This window comes from Pseudorca crassidens, chromosome 8 (assembly GCF_039906515.1).
Source record: "Pseudorca crassidens isolate mPseCra1 chromosome 8, mPseCra1.hap1, whole genome shotgun sequence".
Classification (NCBI taxonomy): domain Eukaryota; kingdom Metazoa; phylum Chordata; class Mammalia; order Artiodactyla; family Delphinidae; genus Pseudorca; species Pseudorca crassidens.
This window is the reverse complement of record NC_090303.1, coordinates 96,409,585-96,427,990: the sequence shown is the minus strand read 5'-3', so window position 1 is coordinate 96,427,990 and position 18,406 is coordinate 96,409,585. Positions and strand designations below refer to the sequence as shown.

The 18,406-nt window shown below is 37.2% G+C and overlaps 1 protein-coding gene across 5 annotated transcripts in view; it reads left to right on the top strand.

The window, feature by feature from the left end:
• Positions 1-18,406, top strand: part of TPK1 (thiamin pyrophosphokinase 1) — a 336,815-nt gene that overhangs the window by 159,880 nt on the left and 158,529 nt on the right. For all 5 annotated transcript variants that reach the window (XM_067747283.1, XM_067747285.1, XM_067747284.1 and 2 more), the window contains one exon: positions 10,655-10,750. In XM_067747283.1, coding sequence (XP_067603384.1) covers positions 10,655-10,750 — 96 coding nt within the window. The remainder of the gene's footprint in view (positions 1-10,654; positions 10,751-18,406) is intronic.

Below are 18,406 nucleotides of genomic sequence, written 5' to 3'. Positions count from 1 at the left end.
AAGATAGGACATTGAAGAACCAAGGTGATTTGGTAGCAGAAAGATAGCAAGGGCAGGGGTAGGCTGTAAGTATAAGAACGTCATCTTTGTTCTATGACAAAAGTGAGTCTTTTGGCATTCTGAAAACTGTTACCATGAACACAAGGCCATGTTCTCGACAGGCTGGTGAAAACTACCCTCGTCATAAGTCAGGAATAGGCCCCTAGATCTTAGTTCTGATATTATCTTCTCAGTTAATTCTTCCAGATCCTGGAAGAACACTGTATGGTATCCTAACCATACCGTGGTCAAGAGTATTGGAACATGGTGTGGGCCCAAGACCCTGTTAGCCCTGCAGTTACAAAGATAAGACTTGGTTGAAGAGATACAGTGAACCCCAGTGTAAATGATGAGTGAGACTTGCAGTAATGTTGAGTTGATGCTAGGCCACTAATTTTCTATTAGAGACATAACAAGATTATTCTAGGCCAGCTGGTAATTCTACAGCACTGTAAACTGCAGGAGTGGAGACAGAGATCCAGGCACACTGTTGTCTCCTTGTTCTTTCATTGTATCTTTTTCAGAATTGGGAAAGATAAGATTTTTTTTATTTTTCGGAAATAACATGAATTATTAAAGAATATCTTTTATTAAATCATTGTTTCTTGATGATATTTTCCTATTGTCATCTAACAGTGGCATGACCATATCCACATTTCTGCAGACTCAGTCACTGGGCAAGGGTAGTCTGTCTAAACTTTTTTTTAAATTTATTTTATTTATTTTTGGCTGTGTTGGGTCTTTGTTGTTGCACATGGGTTTTCTCTAGTTGCAGAGAGCAGGGGCTACTCTTCATTGCGGTGCACGGGCTTCTCATTGTGGTAGCTTCTCTTGGTGTGGAGCACGGGCTCTAGATTTGTGGGCTTCAGTAGCTGTGGCACGCGGGCTTTGTTGCTCCATGGCATGTGGGATCTTCCCGGACCAGGGCTCGAACTTGTCTCCTGAATTGGCAGGCAGATTCTTAACCACTGCACCACCGGGGAAGCCCTGTCTAAACTTTTTTAACCTGTGCTCCTTTTGTTAAATATAAGATGCCATAAATGTTATATCTAATAGCAGAAAATTTCTCATCATTTTACATCTCATCATAATGTCTGTTGCTTCTATAAATGTGTTTCAGTTGCATTTTAGGAGACTGAGTATTTGGGTTTGAATATATTTTTTCCCAGTCAGAATAATGGGAAACGGGCTTTTGGTGGACATTTGAATAGGATGTCTGATTTTTCTTAAATGGACTACTGATGTTAAGCAGGAAGTGCTTGTGTTTTCATTCCAATTTAAAGACAAAGACACCGATTCTCAAATAGTGTGTGTGGGAGGTATAGGTAGTTATATTACTTAGGCAGAGATGTCAAATAACTTAATAGTCTTGGCTATCAGTAGTGTGCCTTTTAGTTTTTAAGTTTTTATAAATGAAGCGATAATGTTTTCATGAACTAACTATGCAGATTATTTTTTGAGTTGTTAGTTTGCATATATGGATGTCTTACCAAGGCATACAAATTAAATTATGTTATATAGCCCTGGCTTTTTCATATATTTGTAATAATGGTCACATAATGTTGTACATGTGAGAGACCTCTCGAAGTGCTAAAAGAACTATTTTAATGTAAAGTGTTAGTATTTTGTTTTACTCTGTAAAGTTGTTAACTGAAAAGCTTTTTAATAACTATCCTCAGTAACATTGCTTTTAAAATGATTTCTAATCATTTTATTTCCATAAGTGTACAATTTATGAACCTAGATTTGATTCATAATCAGAATTAATTATAGTATCCTTGTGAGTTTGACAGCGCCTTGGGTTCAATTCTATTTACATTTAACAGTCTCCACAGATGTTTTTAATCTTCAGTTAAAAACATCTGCGTGGCTCTGCCTAATCTCATGTATCTTGTTATTTTCTCCTTTTAGCTGTGTCTCTTTCCCAGTTCCACCCAGCCACATGCCAACAACTTTTAGACATGGTAAAATTAATTAATTTAGAGAAAATGGCAAACAGGACTGTGAGAAATTGTAGAACATTAGCAAGTGTGACTCTTATGCCAAACAGAGGAAATTGTATGAATATATAAAGCTCAGCTCCATTTATTGGTATACTTTTTTAAGCGAAACACACACACACACACACACACACACACACACACACACACACACACACACACACACACACACACACACACACACACACACACACACACACACACACACACACACACACACACACACACACACACACACACACACACACACACACACACACACACACACACCGCCGCCGCCGCCGCCGCCGCCGCCGCCGCCATAAATTCGTAGGCTTAACCATCAAGACTAATTAACATCTGCTGAGCTCTAAAGGCTTTGTGAAGGGAATTATAGACAGGCAGTTTCCACTGACAGCTGAGTGACAGGTTCTTCACTTTGGTAGGCTTACCCTTCTAGCATCTCAGCAAGGCAATGATGAGACAGGCAGGGGACATTATGTGAAACTGTCTCTTGAATACACCTTCATTCTTAGGCTTGCCTCAATCATAGTCCTTTCAAATTGTCTATATTTTGCAAAGCCTGTCTTGTTTGAATTTGTGTAACATACTTAAGGCATTTAAAAAGGGGGAGCCTATGCCCTTTAAATTGTTAAGCCCTCCCAAGTGCCTCACATGTGACTCCTGGGCCAGCCCAGCTTGTCTCTTCTCTAACTCTGTGATCTCTGGGGCCTCTGTGACTGTTTCTCTTCCCTCATTCCTCTGGATCATGGAACCCCCTACTCATCAGTCTTCCCCCACAGTTCCCCACCTGTAGCTGTTGGGTATTCCTTCCTTTGTTCTTTCCTTGCGGAGCTTGATCGAAACAATTTCATCATAATTTTCCTCCTTATCCCTATTAATGTGTAATATGTGATCTCCTGCAACCTGAAGTCTTGGTCATTCCTTCTGGGATCCCTAGGAATTAGTAGGTTCTCACGAAAGTTTATATGACTCAGGTGTCTAATCCTTCTTTTAGATACTTGGTATAAAAAAGATTTATACCAAGTGCCACATGTTAACTTGGTATAAAAAAGATTTCTGTGATCAAATGAGTTTGTGAAATTTGACATTCTCTATGTCCCTCTTGGAAATTCACCATGCACAGTATCATTCTAAGTAAGTCTGCCAAAATTTTAATTTTGTTTACCTTAGTGTTACACTTCTCAAGTGAGTTTCACCATTGAAAGACTACCCTTTACCCACTAACAGTTAAAGTAGTATATTGGTTTCCAACAGGCTAAAATTTATTTGTACTATTTCAGGTTTTCTCTACTTTTAAAAGTTGATGAGAGAAATAATCAATATAACCTTGAAAAGAGTAATGGCTGACAATGACTTTAACATGCTCACAATATGACAGACACTTTTATACGTACTTTCATTTATAAATTCATTTCATCCTTGCATCAAATTTTATTAGGTTGGAACTGTCACCTACATTTTACAGATGAGTATGGAAGCACAAAGCGGTTGAGTAACTTGCCCAAGCTTACACAGCTAGGAAATGGTTTAAGTAGGCTCCAGACAGGCATTCTGGCCCCAGAATCCGTGCTCTTTTCTAGCCGTCATGCCATAATCCCCTAGTTGAGAGGAGGGAGTTTTCTCAAAGTAAAGTGAGGCTCAGTTTCAATGCCGAGGAAATCCTGTGGCCTCCTTTTCTTTGTGAGCATTCAGTTTTCCTTTTCAGGTTCTGCTTAGTTCTGGGTAACTGAACAATAACCTCCACCACGGTTACCTTCAGCACTCCCACTCCTGCCCCACCACACCCTTGCTTTTCTGGGGAGAGTTGGCTGATGGAGGCCGAGTCCATCCTTGGCATACTTGCAGTGGGTGTGAAGGAATGGCACCTGGACAAGACCAGATCTCTGCGTCTAGATACTTATAGGAATATTATAAAATAGAAGCTTATACAAGCATCCTAGTAGAGGAAGAATCTCTGTGGCTCTTTGTTTTGAGGGTTCCCAAGACCACCTCCGTGTTCTGTAATTCACTAGAGGACTCACGGCACTGGTCATATAGTCAGCCTCTCACTGTAATAAATCACAGCTGTGAGTATAGGAAGCAGAATCAGCAAAGGGAAAAGGCACTTGGGGGAAAATTCTGGAGGAAATGAGTCACCAGTTGCAAGAGTCCTTTCCCAGTGGAGTCGGTAGGATGTGTGTGCTTAATCAAATTGTAACAAGTGTGATGTGTTGTCACCAGGGAAGCTCATTCAAGAGCCAATGCCCAAAATTTTACTGGGGCAAAAAGAAAGCAGGTACTTAGCATAAAGCACATTGTTTGTACAAATAATTTAGGCACAGTGAGCCACCATTGGGGAAAAGTGTTTATCAATGTAGGGAACTGTTTACCGTTCAGGTCCTCCAGGCGTTAGTCCAAAGGCCAACCATGCAAGCAGGCTTTATAAAGGCATTCTTGAGCCTGCTATGTTAAGTCTTTTGGACACCCTGTTCCACTGGGAACTCTGGCTCTGCTTTTAGGAAGGAAGCCATCATTTTGAGACCCTGTGCTGTTTTAAAATAACTTTTGACTTCTGTTAATAGATGTGGTGGCTTTCTTGTTTCAAATGCTTAAAGTTTTCGTTCAATGCTGTGTTGAAAGGAAAGGTTATTTTACAACACCCAGGGCAGTGAAGATTATAGCAGATTAGAATGTCTCTTTATGTTTGGGATTGAATGGAGAATTGCTACAAGGTAAATTACTTTTGTTCTCTTCTTTTATACACTGTCTAGAAAAACAGAAAGAGAACACTGGATTATATTAGGCAACTTGTTACTTAGAATTTTTAAGAGTTTAATCATGTGACATTCTTGCTGAAGAAATTGTTACTCGTCAGCTGTCATTTGATAATTTAAAGAAAACTTTTTAGTTTGAAAAGTAGAAATGTTTTTAGAAGTCTGGTAAATAAAACTATAGTAGTAATCTACCATAGTATGCTTTATACAATAAAGAGGAAAGTGGGAAATGGTTACTTTGTGATAACATCTCTACAGAGTAAAAAGACAATTTTCATACCTGTGTCAAGGAACATAGATCATTTAGATTTCAATCGGCTTTATGCAACTATTCCCCTTCTTAGCAAATGTGAGAACAAGTTTGGGCTAATTTTAGATCTCTATCTTTGATTATTCAGAGTATGAGTCATTTTGCTTTATCCCTGCTGTGCTCTTAATCTGGCAGGCAGTTTCTTATTACAGAGTTCTGGTCAATTCAGTTTAATAAAAGATTATGGAAACTCATTATTAAAGGTGTAATGTATTCAATTTTTTTAAGACTCTTGAGTATATCTCCCTAAATATTTTTAAATGTATGCTAACATACAGGAAGAAAGACTACTTCAGCAATGGATAGGGGAAAATAAAGTGTGTGGGAGCTAGAATTTTAAGACCCCATAAAGCTCTTATTATCATTGCTTATTTAAAAAAAGTACCAATATTCTAATGGGATAATAAATTGTACTTCATCTTTTCAGAGCCAACTTGAAAGGTGGTCTTTGACATCTTCTTGCCTCCTTTTCTTTACCCTTGATTGACACCTGTTTCCCCTCCCAGAAGTGTCCCTTTCTTTCATACTGTCCTTTAGCTCCTTAGTCCTCAGTTGGGTGAACCACTTCCAGTCTCAACCCTGCTTCACACTCCAAAATTGTCTTAACTTTCTTTTCCCTTCCTCTCCAGTGAAAGTCATCTTTTCCTTAATGAAATTGATCTGTTTGTGATTAAGAAGGAAGTACGGCAAGTAAATTAATTCACAGTAAGAAATTCATGATGGGGAGGGTGGGAGGGAGGCAGACGCAAGAGGGAAGAGATGTGGGAACATATGTATATGTATAGCTGATTCACTTTGTTATAAAGCAGAAACTAACACACCATTGTAAAGCAATTATACCCCAATAAAGATGTTAAAAAAAAAAAAAATCTCTGCAAGATTGGAAGCTATAAAAAATTTGTTTTATAAATAAGGTGTGAGGATATTTTGACAGATCTGCATATAAGGAAAATTTAAATATACAAAGTACTGTATTTGTTTGCTTAAAAAAAAAATTCATGATGAATTAACTTTCCTACTGTTACTTATATTTTAAAAGAAGAAATTTTTTTTTCACCCTCATACACCAGTAGGAATATTCATATTTACAGCCTGCCTGGAAAGGCAGGAAACTCTGGCAACATCTACCAGGGGTTATAAAAAAATGTTCTTATAATTTCCCCAGTAATTTCATTTTAAGAATTCAATTCGAAGAAAATAACCAGAAATAAACACTTCTATACAGAGATATTGATCAGAATGATATGTTTAATAGCCAAAAAAAGTGAATTATGTCATGAATATAAATGATAAATATAGTGACAGTATAATGAGTTGGGAAAGCAGAGAAAAGGGATGAGAAGGATAGCTAAGCACTCACTGCCCACTTCAGATGTCTGTGGGTGCTCTGAGGGTCCCAAGCCTTGGGCTACAACGCAATCAGCATGGAATCAGGCAGGGGTCATGTCTGTCTAAAAGCTAAAGGATTTTCAGGTATTTAAAACGGGAGAAAAGCAACTAAATAAAGGTTCAGTATAAATTATAAAGGTGTTTTTCTGCTTAAACCTTCCAAAATACCCAAAGTTTAATTAAGCAGGGTTGAGTACAAAGCATTGGTAGGTTACGGGTCTGGGCTTCAGATGACATACTATGTCCTAAATCAGCTGTGTGACTTTGGGCAGGTTATTTAATCTCTCTAAACTTCAGTTTACACATCTTAAAATGTGATAATTACATTAACCTTATAAGGTTGTCTTAGAGATTCAAGAACATAATTCATATAAAGTGACCCATATCTCATATAACAAGATGTGTACTCAATTGTTACTTTTTATTATCGTTATTGATTTAGTGAGGAAGATAGTTAATTATCAACAGATCACAATTTTAAGATTCTAGTTTTCAGATACTTTTGAGGTTGTCTGATTTTTCAGAGAATTAAGTTATATGTTGTTAGGGAAATAATCTGCTTGTTGAAAAGCATTGTAGATTTTGTGGCTACAGACATATTTAATTCTGTTAGGTGAGAAGCTGTGCAAGTCACTCCAAATAAATGTTCAGGATTGGTGTGCATGGCACCCACAAGGAAATAACACTTCTAAACTTTTAACCTTATAAACACAGCCCATAAATTTACAGTAGAAGTCTCAGAGCCCCACAGAATTTTGCAGGATAATTTTCACAAGTCCTTTCACTAAATGACTTATCCTAAAATGGCACTAAATGACGTATCCTAAAATGAATAAGCTAATAGCAAGTTTGGGAATGCTTTCACTGGACTTGCCTCTTGTTTTAAGGAGGCCAAGTCTTCTCTGGATAGAGTGCATGAAATAACAATTGATATGTTGTTATAATTTTTTTTCCAAAGGATTTGTTTCCTTTCTAATTAAGGAGTTTTAAAGGAGTCAGCATAATATAACCTGATAGGTTTTACGTGTGTTAAATATAAAAACTCATTAACCTATTTTAGTTGAATTATTGGCAAACAGTAAAATTAATTGAGAATGACAGTCTAACGGCTTTTGCATTGATCTTTTGAAATTAGGTTGATTAATGACACTCATTGTCTTGTAATAATTTCTTACAAGTTGTCAGTGAATTCAAAAATAGTTTTATAAGCCTCCACACAAGGTTCTATGGGGAGTATTAGCAATATTTCACTTACTCTAGTGACCTTTGATGCGAGGTGGTGTGACTGTAGCATCGACGTTTCTAGAGATTGTTCGGAAGTGCCGAGGTGAGAATTTGCTTTGTGTTTGTCTCTGTGCCCGGTGCATTCTGGGCATTATACAGGGCATCTCAACGGCACTGTTAGTTTGCCTGCTAGGTCCGTTACAGATAAGGAAAAGGGAGTTCGCAGAGATTTTTTTAAAGGCCTGAAACTTTTCCCTCATATTAAATTCCTCAAACATGTACAGAGTTTGGTGGTTAAAATCACAAAAACTATTTGTGGGCTTGGAGTGGGGATTGGTTGATAAACTACAGCCCACAGGCCAAATCTCGTCCGCTGTCTGCTTTTGTATAGCTGGCAACCTAAGAATGGTTTTTATCGTATTAAATGGTTGGAAAAAAAATCAAAATAATAATAATATTTCATAACGTGAAAATTACGTGAAATTCACATTTCAGTTTTTTTGGAACACAGCCATTCCTACTCATTTTTTTCTGTCTGTAGATGTTTCCATGATACAAAGGGAGAGCTGAGTAGTTGGGACAGAGGCCCTTTGGCCTGCAAAGCCTAAAAGAATTACTATCTGGCCCTTTACAGAAAAACTTTGCTGATGCCTGGTCTAGAGTGGTAATTTATCTCAGGCTTTTATAAATGACTTTATTCATTATTGAATGCTTACTACTTGCTGTGTCCTGTGTTGGGTTCTTGTATGCAGATGCAATAATGAGCAAAGGGACATAGTGGGTACCTTCATGGAGCTTACAGCTTAAACCTAATATTTTGATTAATATTTTAAGAGTCATAAGGTAGATGTAATAATACAATTATTTGGTCATTAATAAAATATTGTATTATTTTTATTATTTTATTATTATTTTATTTTATATTAATTATTTTTATTATATTATTTTTATTTTTTTATTTTATATTATTATTTTATTTTATATTATTTTATTATTTTATTATTTATTATTATTTTGTAAGGTAGACTATTAATAATTTAACTAATAATAAAATTATTTGGTTAACTAAGCTAATAATAAAATTATTTGGTTAATCTGAGTATTTACCATAACCCTTACTTGAACCTTTTTTCTTTTTAGAATGTACCACACTGAACATAAACCTTTGCTCTTTAGATGACTTGTGATTTTACTGAGATTAGGATCATATATTATGAGAATATATTTTTGTGTTTGTTATAGCTATAGATGCCGGTACTATTGGAAATTAATTTGAACTATTACCATTCCAGGACATGTTCTGAAAACTGTTTATTGCTAAATTCTACTAAGTTCCTGATATCAGTTTGTTTCCTTGTCATTTTTCTTTCTATTGAGAAATAATGACTCATTAAAAAAATACTGTGAATTATTTATGTAGTACTTTATACTGCTATATTTGTTAATCCTCAATGTGAAATTTGTATTTCACTTTACCTGATTGGATGTTCACTTTGTTAACATTAATGTATTGTTGAATTTTAGTTTATATAGTTGCATATGAAGCACTAATATTTGTCACCATTTTAATAATCTGTATTAATCATACTTTAAAATAAGTGTTACACAGTTTCCTAATGGCAGCAGGTAGCATAGTGCCTGAAAAAATAATGCCATTGTTGCTTTTCTGAGTTAGACTCATAGTCTGATTTATCCACATTAATATTTCAGAGAAACGTAGCGTTAGTCCCATGAGGAGAAAAATGGTTTTAATCCATCCATCATTTATCTATCCATCAAACTTCCGTAGACTGCTTGGTATGTGCTGGTATTGTCTTAGCAACTGAAACGCAGTGGTCAGTTCCCCTGTACTCAAGGAGCAGTGAGTCTTCTCTTGCCGAAGATCCTGTGGTCCCAAAGCTATAGGCAAGGATTTGCCAGATGTGAATTTTTGCCTCTGTGTGTGTGTGTGTGTGTGTGTGTGCGCGCGCGCGCACTCGCACGTGCAATTTGTTCCACTTTGGTTAATTTGCTCCGTTAGTTAATTTGGTTAATTTGCTTTCTCTCCTTGAAAACTCTTCGAATGGCAACTTTATATACTAGATTATATTTAACTTTCACTTACTCAGCTGTTTGTCAGAGACCTTGCATCGTTTTATTCCTGAATTAGGAAGTCGGAAGTCCCCTCGTGCTGGTTTTACATACCTTTGCTTCTGTGAGACATTGGGGAGAAAGGCGTCGTTCCAAAAGCATCGTTTCCTGCACCACCTTGGTTCACTAGTGCCAACAAGCTGGCACTTTTGTGGCACTCTATTTATAAATATTTTTCAGTGTTTTTCACTAGTTATCTGTTGTAGAAAAGGCAAAGAACTTACAAACTCACTTCGTTATGTCCAAAAGGTAATCCAAGAGACATATTTACACAGGCATCTCTCTTCCTGCTTCTTTTTACATGAGGAAAAAAGGGTGCTGTAAAGGAATTTTATAGGACATCTAACTTGATTTTACTTAAAATGTAGTTTATCATTAGCTCAGTATTAGTCTTTCTGTCGTGTGGGTAAACTTAGGAAGTCTGCTCGAAGAAACTCAAAGTTTTTTAGAAATAGTTTAATTTCAGGTAATTTCACTGTGAATATATTTTATAATACTTGTACCTGAGTCCTTACGCTAATCTTGAATGTCATCACAGCAGTGATTTTTAAAGACCATTAATGTAGTATAATCTGTACTTTTTTGGGTAAAATGATTGTCGTAATCAGATCGTTATTGTGATAGTGTAACATCATTGCTGAGATATCCTGTTATGTGAAATAATAAAGATAATGAGAATGATTCTAATGATCAAGGTATAATACAGGCATGACAGGATACGTCTGATACTTTACTTTTATAGCTCTTGATCTTGTTCCGAGGCTGACATCCTTACTTATTCCTGCCTTTTATCTTATTTAACACAGGGATGTGAAATTATTTCAACTCCTGATCAGGACCATACTGACTTTACCAAGTGCCTTGAAGTGCTCCAAAATAAGATAGAAGGAAAAGACCTACAGGTAAGATAGGCGCCTGTTTGGTGAAGAGTCTTATACCAAGGATGTGAACAATCCTGTTTTCACTTATCTGAAATCATTATTTGCTTTTGTGCTGCTTATCTGGGTTCCCTTGTCAGGTTTTTCCAGTATATGAATAAATCTGCACTTAGTTGTCAAAACATTAACGTGTGCACTTGAATCAGAGGTCACAGATTCCAGAACCTTACTGTGATGAGGTCCCCAAATGGGTGAAGTGGACCTTGTACAAAGCAAACAAAACTGGCAGCTCATTCTCAGCCTAAAGGGAGTAGCTAGTAGCTGCTTTCTATCTCAGGTTGGTTGTTGCTCTGAAGAGCTGTGTGTGTTTGTGTGTTTATATATTACGTAGGCAAGACAAACAAACAACTATGGCCTAGATTTGGCCAACATTGCAAACTCTTATATAAACAAGTAAAATATTACTGACTTCTTTTTAAATGAGAAAGAGTCTGCTGCTTTGCACATGTGGACTCTTTAAGGTGTTCAATAGTGATTTTCACCTAGCACCCAAGTGTATAATCACATCAATTAGCTAACGCACACATTTGTGTGTTTTTATATTTTACAATTTTTTTTGATACTTGTTGAAATGATATGCAAACTTTTTAAAGTCTGTATTCCATGAAGATCCACGAAATTAAACCTGAAGCAGTGACTGACAATTGACCATTATGTTCCTGGGAAGGGCAGGAAGGTGAGCTGAGATGCATGATCCAATGTGTCATTTTTAAACTTAGGAAAACACCTTTGTACATTAGGATGGTTTCCACAGTACAAGTAACAGGAGACGTATTTCAGCCTTCCCTCAGTAATCGAACAGGGTAGGGCCGACTTCAGACACAGCGCAGTCAGATCTCATGTCTGCTTCTTCCATTGTCTTGGCCCTGCTGTGTAAGCTTTCTCTTCAGTCTGGTTTCCCTGACTGTCTGCAGTGGCTGCTTGTAGCAATTTTTTTTACATCATTACATCTAGAGGGATTGAGGGGCAGGGTCATCACTTCCCACCGTCATGAGACCTAAGTCCTGAAATCTCTCCATTAACCACCACTTGGTTTTGGCGAAGGATGATGAGAATAACCTGATTGTCTTGGACTGGAGCAGGGAGTGGGGGGTCGATCCACATGTCTCATACAGTCCAACTACATGCCTAATACATGTGTGGCGGGATGGCATAGGCAGTGGAGACGCACCCCTAATAAGAACTTACTCCTTCGCAGAAGTTACGAAAGATTTATTCTAATGTATGTTTATTAAGTTGAGGCAGTAGATCCTTTTCTCCCTTTGAAGGAAAGCCTTGTTAACTATTATAATTGACAAGTAGCTCACTTTGCAAACTCAATAAATGTAATTGAACGAACATTTCTCATCTCCGTTGTAGCTTGAGCTGTACCTAATGTGCTACTTCCAGCAATCAATTGCGGTAATAATATATTTGTTTAAGGAAAACAGAAGACAACCTATTGAGAGTTATCTGCTTCATCCCGACATAGCTGATGTTGAGTTTCTTAGATAAAAATTGTTAATCTTCACAACTGTTTCAATTTTCCTAGTACTTCCATTGAGTGTATTGAAAGCTGGGAATGAAATTATGTGAGTGTCATTTGTTGTGTCTAATTGATAGTATCTCTAATACAGTATTCAGTCATTGAATCTCAAAGCAAATCATCGTATCTCAAACTCAACAAGGCCAAAGTCCAGAGAGAGCGTCAAACTGGGGGAAGAGGATAATCAGGTGTATATAATCTGTGAAACAAATTGGACAAAGTCTTGGCCGAGCCAGTGGAGGCCTGGAGCCAGAGGACCTATTAGAGGACTCCTGCATTGGGCAGAAAGGGCCGCACACTCCTGCTCCCACCGTGCTTAGTCATAGGCTGGAGGCTGCCAGGGATGTGCGTGGCCCTGGTGGCAGGCTGTGCTGTGTCATGAAGGGGTTGCCGCTGGGCCGGGATAGCCAGCTGCCCTCCCCTCAGCCCAGTAGCGAGGTCTTTGTGGAGAGAGTGGGAGCTGGGCACCTCCATGGTTGGCATGTTTTGGGTCCAGTGCATTCTCCAGCCTCATCTTGAGCCCCCTTTCTCCTTGTTCCCAAAATATGCCAGATTCCCTCCTCTCCTTTGCCTTAAGGTGTTTTTTGTATATATGTTGCCCCCTCTCTCTAGAATGTTGTGAATATATTTTGATTTTTTTTTTTTTTGTATTTTTCCTTGCCTTTGCCAAGGCCATGATGGCAGAGTATGCCTGGCATCCTCAAGGAGGTCTTTCCTCCGCCATAGCTCTGGGTTAGGCTGTGCGGCTCTATGTTTCTATGCCTCCCTCTTTTCTCCTTTATGATACTCTGAACACTGCTAATAAGTGTGTTAATTGTGTATATCTAATTGTTTGCTTAAGGCCTTTCTTCCCAGCTTGACTGTGTAGCCCATTAGGCTGGGATCAGGTCTGTCTTGTTCACGATTGTACGGTAGCACTGTGCGTATAAGAGATGCTCGGGGAACTCACAGGAGAGCAGGAGATGATGCAGTTAGGGGAGAGGTTTTTTAGAGAAGGCTGAGACATGAGAAACAAATAGAAGTTAGATGGCAAAGGGGAGAAGATGGTGGCCAAGTATGGCAGTCCACAGGGAAGATGGCTAACACTTCAGTGAACCAACAGCAGATGGTTTGAAGAGCTTTACGACAGAGAACAGTGTGGTTACTTGGTGTTTGAAGAAGCATGGTTAGATCAACTGAATTCATTACTAACAAAACCATCCAAATTAGCTCTTGTTCAGACTGCAAAAGATGGTTATGTTAAATCTGAGACTATCTGTGAGCTTCCACCTGACCTTATGTTTAACCTGGGAGCACAGCATTGTCTTTGGTTTAACATGATAGCAGGAGAAAAGCAAGATTAGAAAGATTGGAAAGGAAAATCATAAAAGATTCCCCTCCGCACATTCTCCTACCCTCAAGTGAGATCATCATGAGGGCTTTTACAAATTTCTTCCTAAAATACACATAAACTGTGTCAGAAAATCCTTTATACTTCTCCACCTAATAAATCTTACAAAATTATCATACATTTCTTGTTTTCCACTTATTAAATTATAAATATGAATTTGTATTCAAAGTGTCTGTATTTTGTAGTAAGATCTTATCTTTTTAGCGTATACTTTAAAATATTAACTCTAGTATAAATGAATTAAAGTACTATTTACTATGTTAAGGAACCGTACTGTGTAACATATTAGAACTTTATAGAATTTGGATTAGGGTCTGTCATTATCCTAAAGGAGTTAACTGTCTAGAACATGAGGTTAATTATAAAAGAAAAGATTTCCCTAAATTACCTTATTTATTATTTATCTGTTTTAAACCTGCTCCTCCTCTACTTTTATTCCTCTGCAAAAAGGTTCTCTGATACATGTGACTTTTTAATGCTTTTCTTTTATGTTGCCACATTGTTTATCTGTGACTGAGTCATGAATAATAAATTTATCAGGATGCCATCCGATATGACTGAATCTTCAAAGAGCACATATATATTCTGATGCTGTAATACATGTTTGAGATCTAAACCCTGGAATTCAGTGGAAAACATTAAAAGCTATTGCTCCAAGTTTCAAAAAATGTAAGATGTACATTGTTTAGGATGAAGCAGGAGGAAATCTAGATTTTAAGGCCCTAAGAATAATAGGTCTCCTAAAATACAGATTAGGGTATTTCCTAGAATTATATGGCAATAGAATCAGTTACTTCAGTTTCTGATGTTTTAAACAGACTTTATGTTGGACAAAATTTGGGCAGAAAAGTTGATGTTAATTTCAAACTGTATATTGTATAGATTTAAATTCATACTAGTTTTATTTGCTAAAACCTCAATACATTTTAGCCCATTTATACTGTGTTATTTTTTTGTAAACAGTTTTTTAATCAAATGCTGCAGGATGCTGAGTATTATATAAATAAGAGCAAATGTGTAAGTTTTGTACACACAGACAAATATTAATGACTACAAATTAAATATCACATAAAGACTGTAGAATTGATCAATTAACCCAAGAGGACAGAGTAGAAAGACCTTGAGTTCACCTCCTCTCGGGCACAGCAAAATTACAACTATTTACAGAACAACTATCAGAGAAATAGATTGAAACCTACCAGAAAAGATCTTGTACAATAAAGCCATAAAGAAGGAACCATAACAAGATGAGTAGGAGGGGCGGAGTCACGGTATAGTCAAGACTCTTACCCCCAGGTTGGCGACCCACAAATGGGAGAATAATTACAACTACAGAGGTTCTCCCCAAGGAGCAAGGGGTCTGAGCCCCACATCGGGCTCTCTATCCCGGGGATCCTGTGCCCAGAAGATGAGCCCTCAGGATTTTTGGCTTCAACAGCCAGTGGGGCTTACTTTCAGGAGACCAAAAGGACCAAGTAGGGAGATAAGGCACCCAGGGGAGAAGTAGTAATTTGAAAGGTGTCTGGGTCAGACCTACCTGCTGATCTTGGAGAGTTTTAGACTATTTATATCTACTGATTATCAGTATTGGTCATGATTGGTTTGTAATGGACTAATGACTTTATGTTCATACTAAATATCTGTTGCTGCTCATCAAATTTAAGACTGACTGTATCTGATTGGACTAATTACTTTATCAATATAATAAGACATCCTTAGGGTTGCTGGAAGAACTATGATAGTACTGTGAGAAGTATTTTCCAAGGTACTCTGATGTCTTCAATAAAGTCCGCTCTGATGAGCTAGTATCTTTGGCAAGATTCCAGTCTTATCTAAAGCAAAACGTAATAAATCTGTCGTGTGTGTACACATGTGCTCTGGAAAGGAATAAATACTATCTTTACATTAGAGAAACCTAGCAGATACCACCTTAATCAAGGAATCATAATTAACATCATCAGTGATAATTCATGTTAGTAGTACACGCCCCTCTCTCTAGGTATAGGGTGAGAAGGGCACTTGCGGTGTACTTCCCTAAAACCCGTAATCTCAGTTTAATCTTTGACAAAAATCAGAGAAACCCAAATTGAAGATCATTCTACAAAATACCTGACCGCTATTTTCAAGGTCATGAAAGACAAGGAAAGACTTGAGAAACGGTCACAGAGCAGAGGAGATGAGAGAGACATGAAAACTAAATGCAGTGGGGTGAAATGTGAATAAAGCCCAGAGTTTCATTAATAGTTGTGCCCCAGTGTCAATGTTAGTTGTGACAGATGTGCCATGTTTATATAAGATGTTAACATCACTGGGAGCTGGGTGAAGTGTGTACTCCCTGAAGTATCTTCACGACTTTTCACTAAATCTCAAGTTATTTCAAAATAAAACATTTATTTGGAAAAGTATGTTCAGTGTTGCAAATATGCTCTAACAGTGGAATGGTGTCATCTTTGTGTGCCATGACTTATGGTAATATAGAATAAGAAGCAAGTACTACAATCAATAACTTTTTGTGGACTCTCTCAATTTTAAAATGTTTCCTCAAAAAGTTTCAAACTGTGAGACTCTGCTGCATGTTTCGGCAACTATTGTACATGAAAACTATGCCTGCTTGAAAATCTTCACTAGAGATTTGGTGGTGTTTAAACTACATGACAGGCCAGATCCTCTCAACTTTCACAGCTTCCCTAGAGATCAGAGTATGGTCAGACTCAGTCAAGGATCTGATTTTACCAGGACTGGGTCTAGAAGAAGTAACCCTGTCTATTCCTGCATTCCCTCCTGACCTGTCACAGCCCTGTGGTCTCCATCCCTACCTCCATTTTCTCCCTGGCTCTTCTCATATTGATATTCTGTCATACCTGCCTTTTACTTTTATCTTGTTTCCCCGGGCTTCAGTTATCATTCTGTGCCATTAACTCTATATCTTATATCTCTAATCCTGAACTCCAAAGCCCTATTTCTAACCACTAACTGGAAGGCCAGAGGAACTTCATTTCAGTGTAAACCAAAATTCATCATCTTTCTCACAAAATCTCATTTTCTTTCTTTTCTGTCTCATTCAGTGGCACTACCATCCGTCCACCCGGCAGAAACCTGAGAGTAACCTTATACTTTACTATCCCTGTACCATCCCTCAATGGCTGGTCACAGTTGCTTTAATTCTACAAGCATCTCCTGTGCCCACTTTGTTCTTTCCAATCTTACTGGTACTATCTTAGTTCAGACCTTTATCATTTCTTACCCAGGTTATTTTACTAACCTTCTGTTTGCCCCCTTCACTCCATTCCCTTACTAAAATTTATATCCTCTATCTTAAATGGACATCTGCTTTAAGTCTTTTCTTTTCTCCCAGTTACTTATTCAATAAATACCTGTTCAATGAATAAATTTATTTCCAATAACATCAAGGCAAATTCCAAAGGATATCCTGGCAAACCTTAGCTGGCATGTATCCTCTGTGAAAGAATCTTCTTAGCATTTCCTACTAATTCTCCCATGACACGTGTGTCATGTGTCCACATTCCTTACATTGCTTGCTGTCTGTACCAATTGTAGAAATGAATATGCTTATTATGAAAAGAATTATTCTCCAACACATTGTAATTAGAGGTTAGGTGCTCAGATGCTTGGGTTATGCTAGCATTCTTTCAGCTGCATGACTACAGAAAGCTCTTTAACTTCTTTAAGACTCATCTTTCTCATCTGGAAAGTCAGAATAATAATCTACACGTACCAGCGAGTTGTGAGGCAAAGCATTTACTGCAGTGCCTGCCACATATAAAGTCCTTCATAAAAATATAATAGTAGCAGTGGTGGTATTAATAGTCATATATTTTTGTGCACCTTAGCTCTTGTGATCTCATAACATTTTATATAATTTCCTTTGCATAATATATTTATATATTTACAGAAAATAAATATAAATTTTATATAAATAAAATATAAAATACTGCATTTTATAGATATATTTTATAAAATATATTTATATATTCTATTTAATTTTATAAAATATATTTTATATGTAATATAGTTATATATGATATTTATTTTATAAAGCATATACCTTAATATATTTTATAAAAATTATAAATATAAATAAGATCTTTTATAAAATGTATATAGTGACCTTTTGCTTTTATAATAAATTTCATGGACCAATATGATATTCGAATTAGATAATGTTTTTAGGAATCAGACTAATTAAAGTTTATAGCCCAGTTTCATGGACTCATCATTTCCTTTTATTTTTAAGTGAAAATATTTTTTTTTAATTGAGGTATAATTGACGTACAACATTATATTACTTTCAGGTGTACAGCATAATGATTCAATATTTGTCTAAATTGTGAAATCATCACCCCAGTAAGTCTAGTTAACATTCTAGCATTGTTTCTTTTGGACATATTCTAATTTTACAAGATTTCTTTTAATATCAGACACTTGAATTAAACAGAGGGCTCCTCCCATGTTGCAGTGTTTCCTAGGGGAGGTCTTCAATGTCCCCTTTTCCCAGGGAACCAGTGAGAATGGGATCTGTATGTTTAGTGATGGGATCCCTCAGCAGGGCGAGTTGCACAGCCCCGCTGACCACTGTGTGCCTCGTGCCTGGATGGAGAGAGAAGAGGAGAGGTGCGCTCCGGCTTCCCCCATGCTACGGGGGACCTTGCGTGCCTTGTGCTCACTGAGGGATGTGTTACCCAAG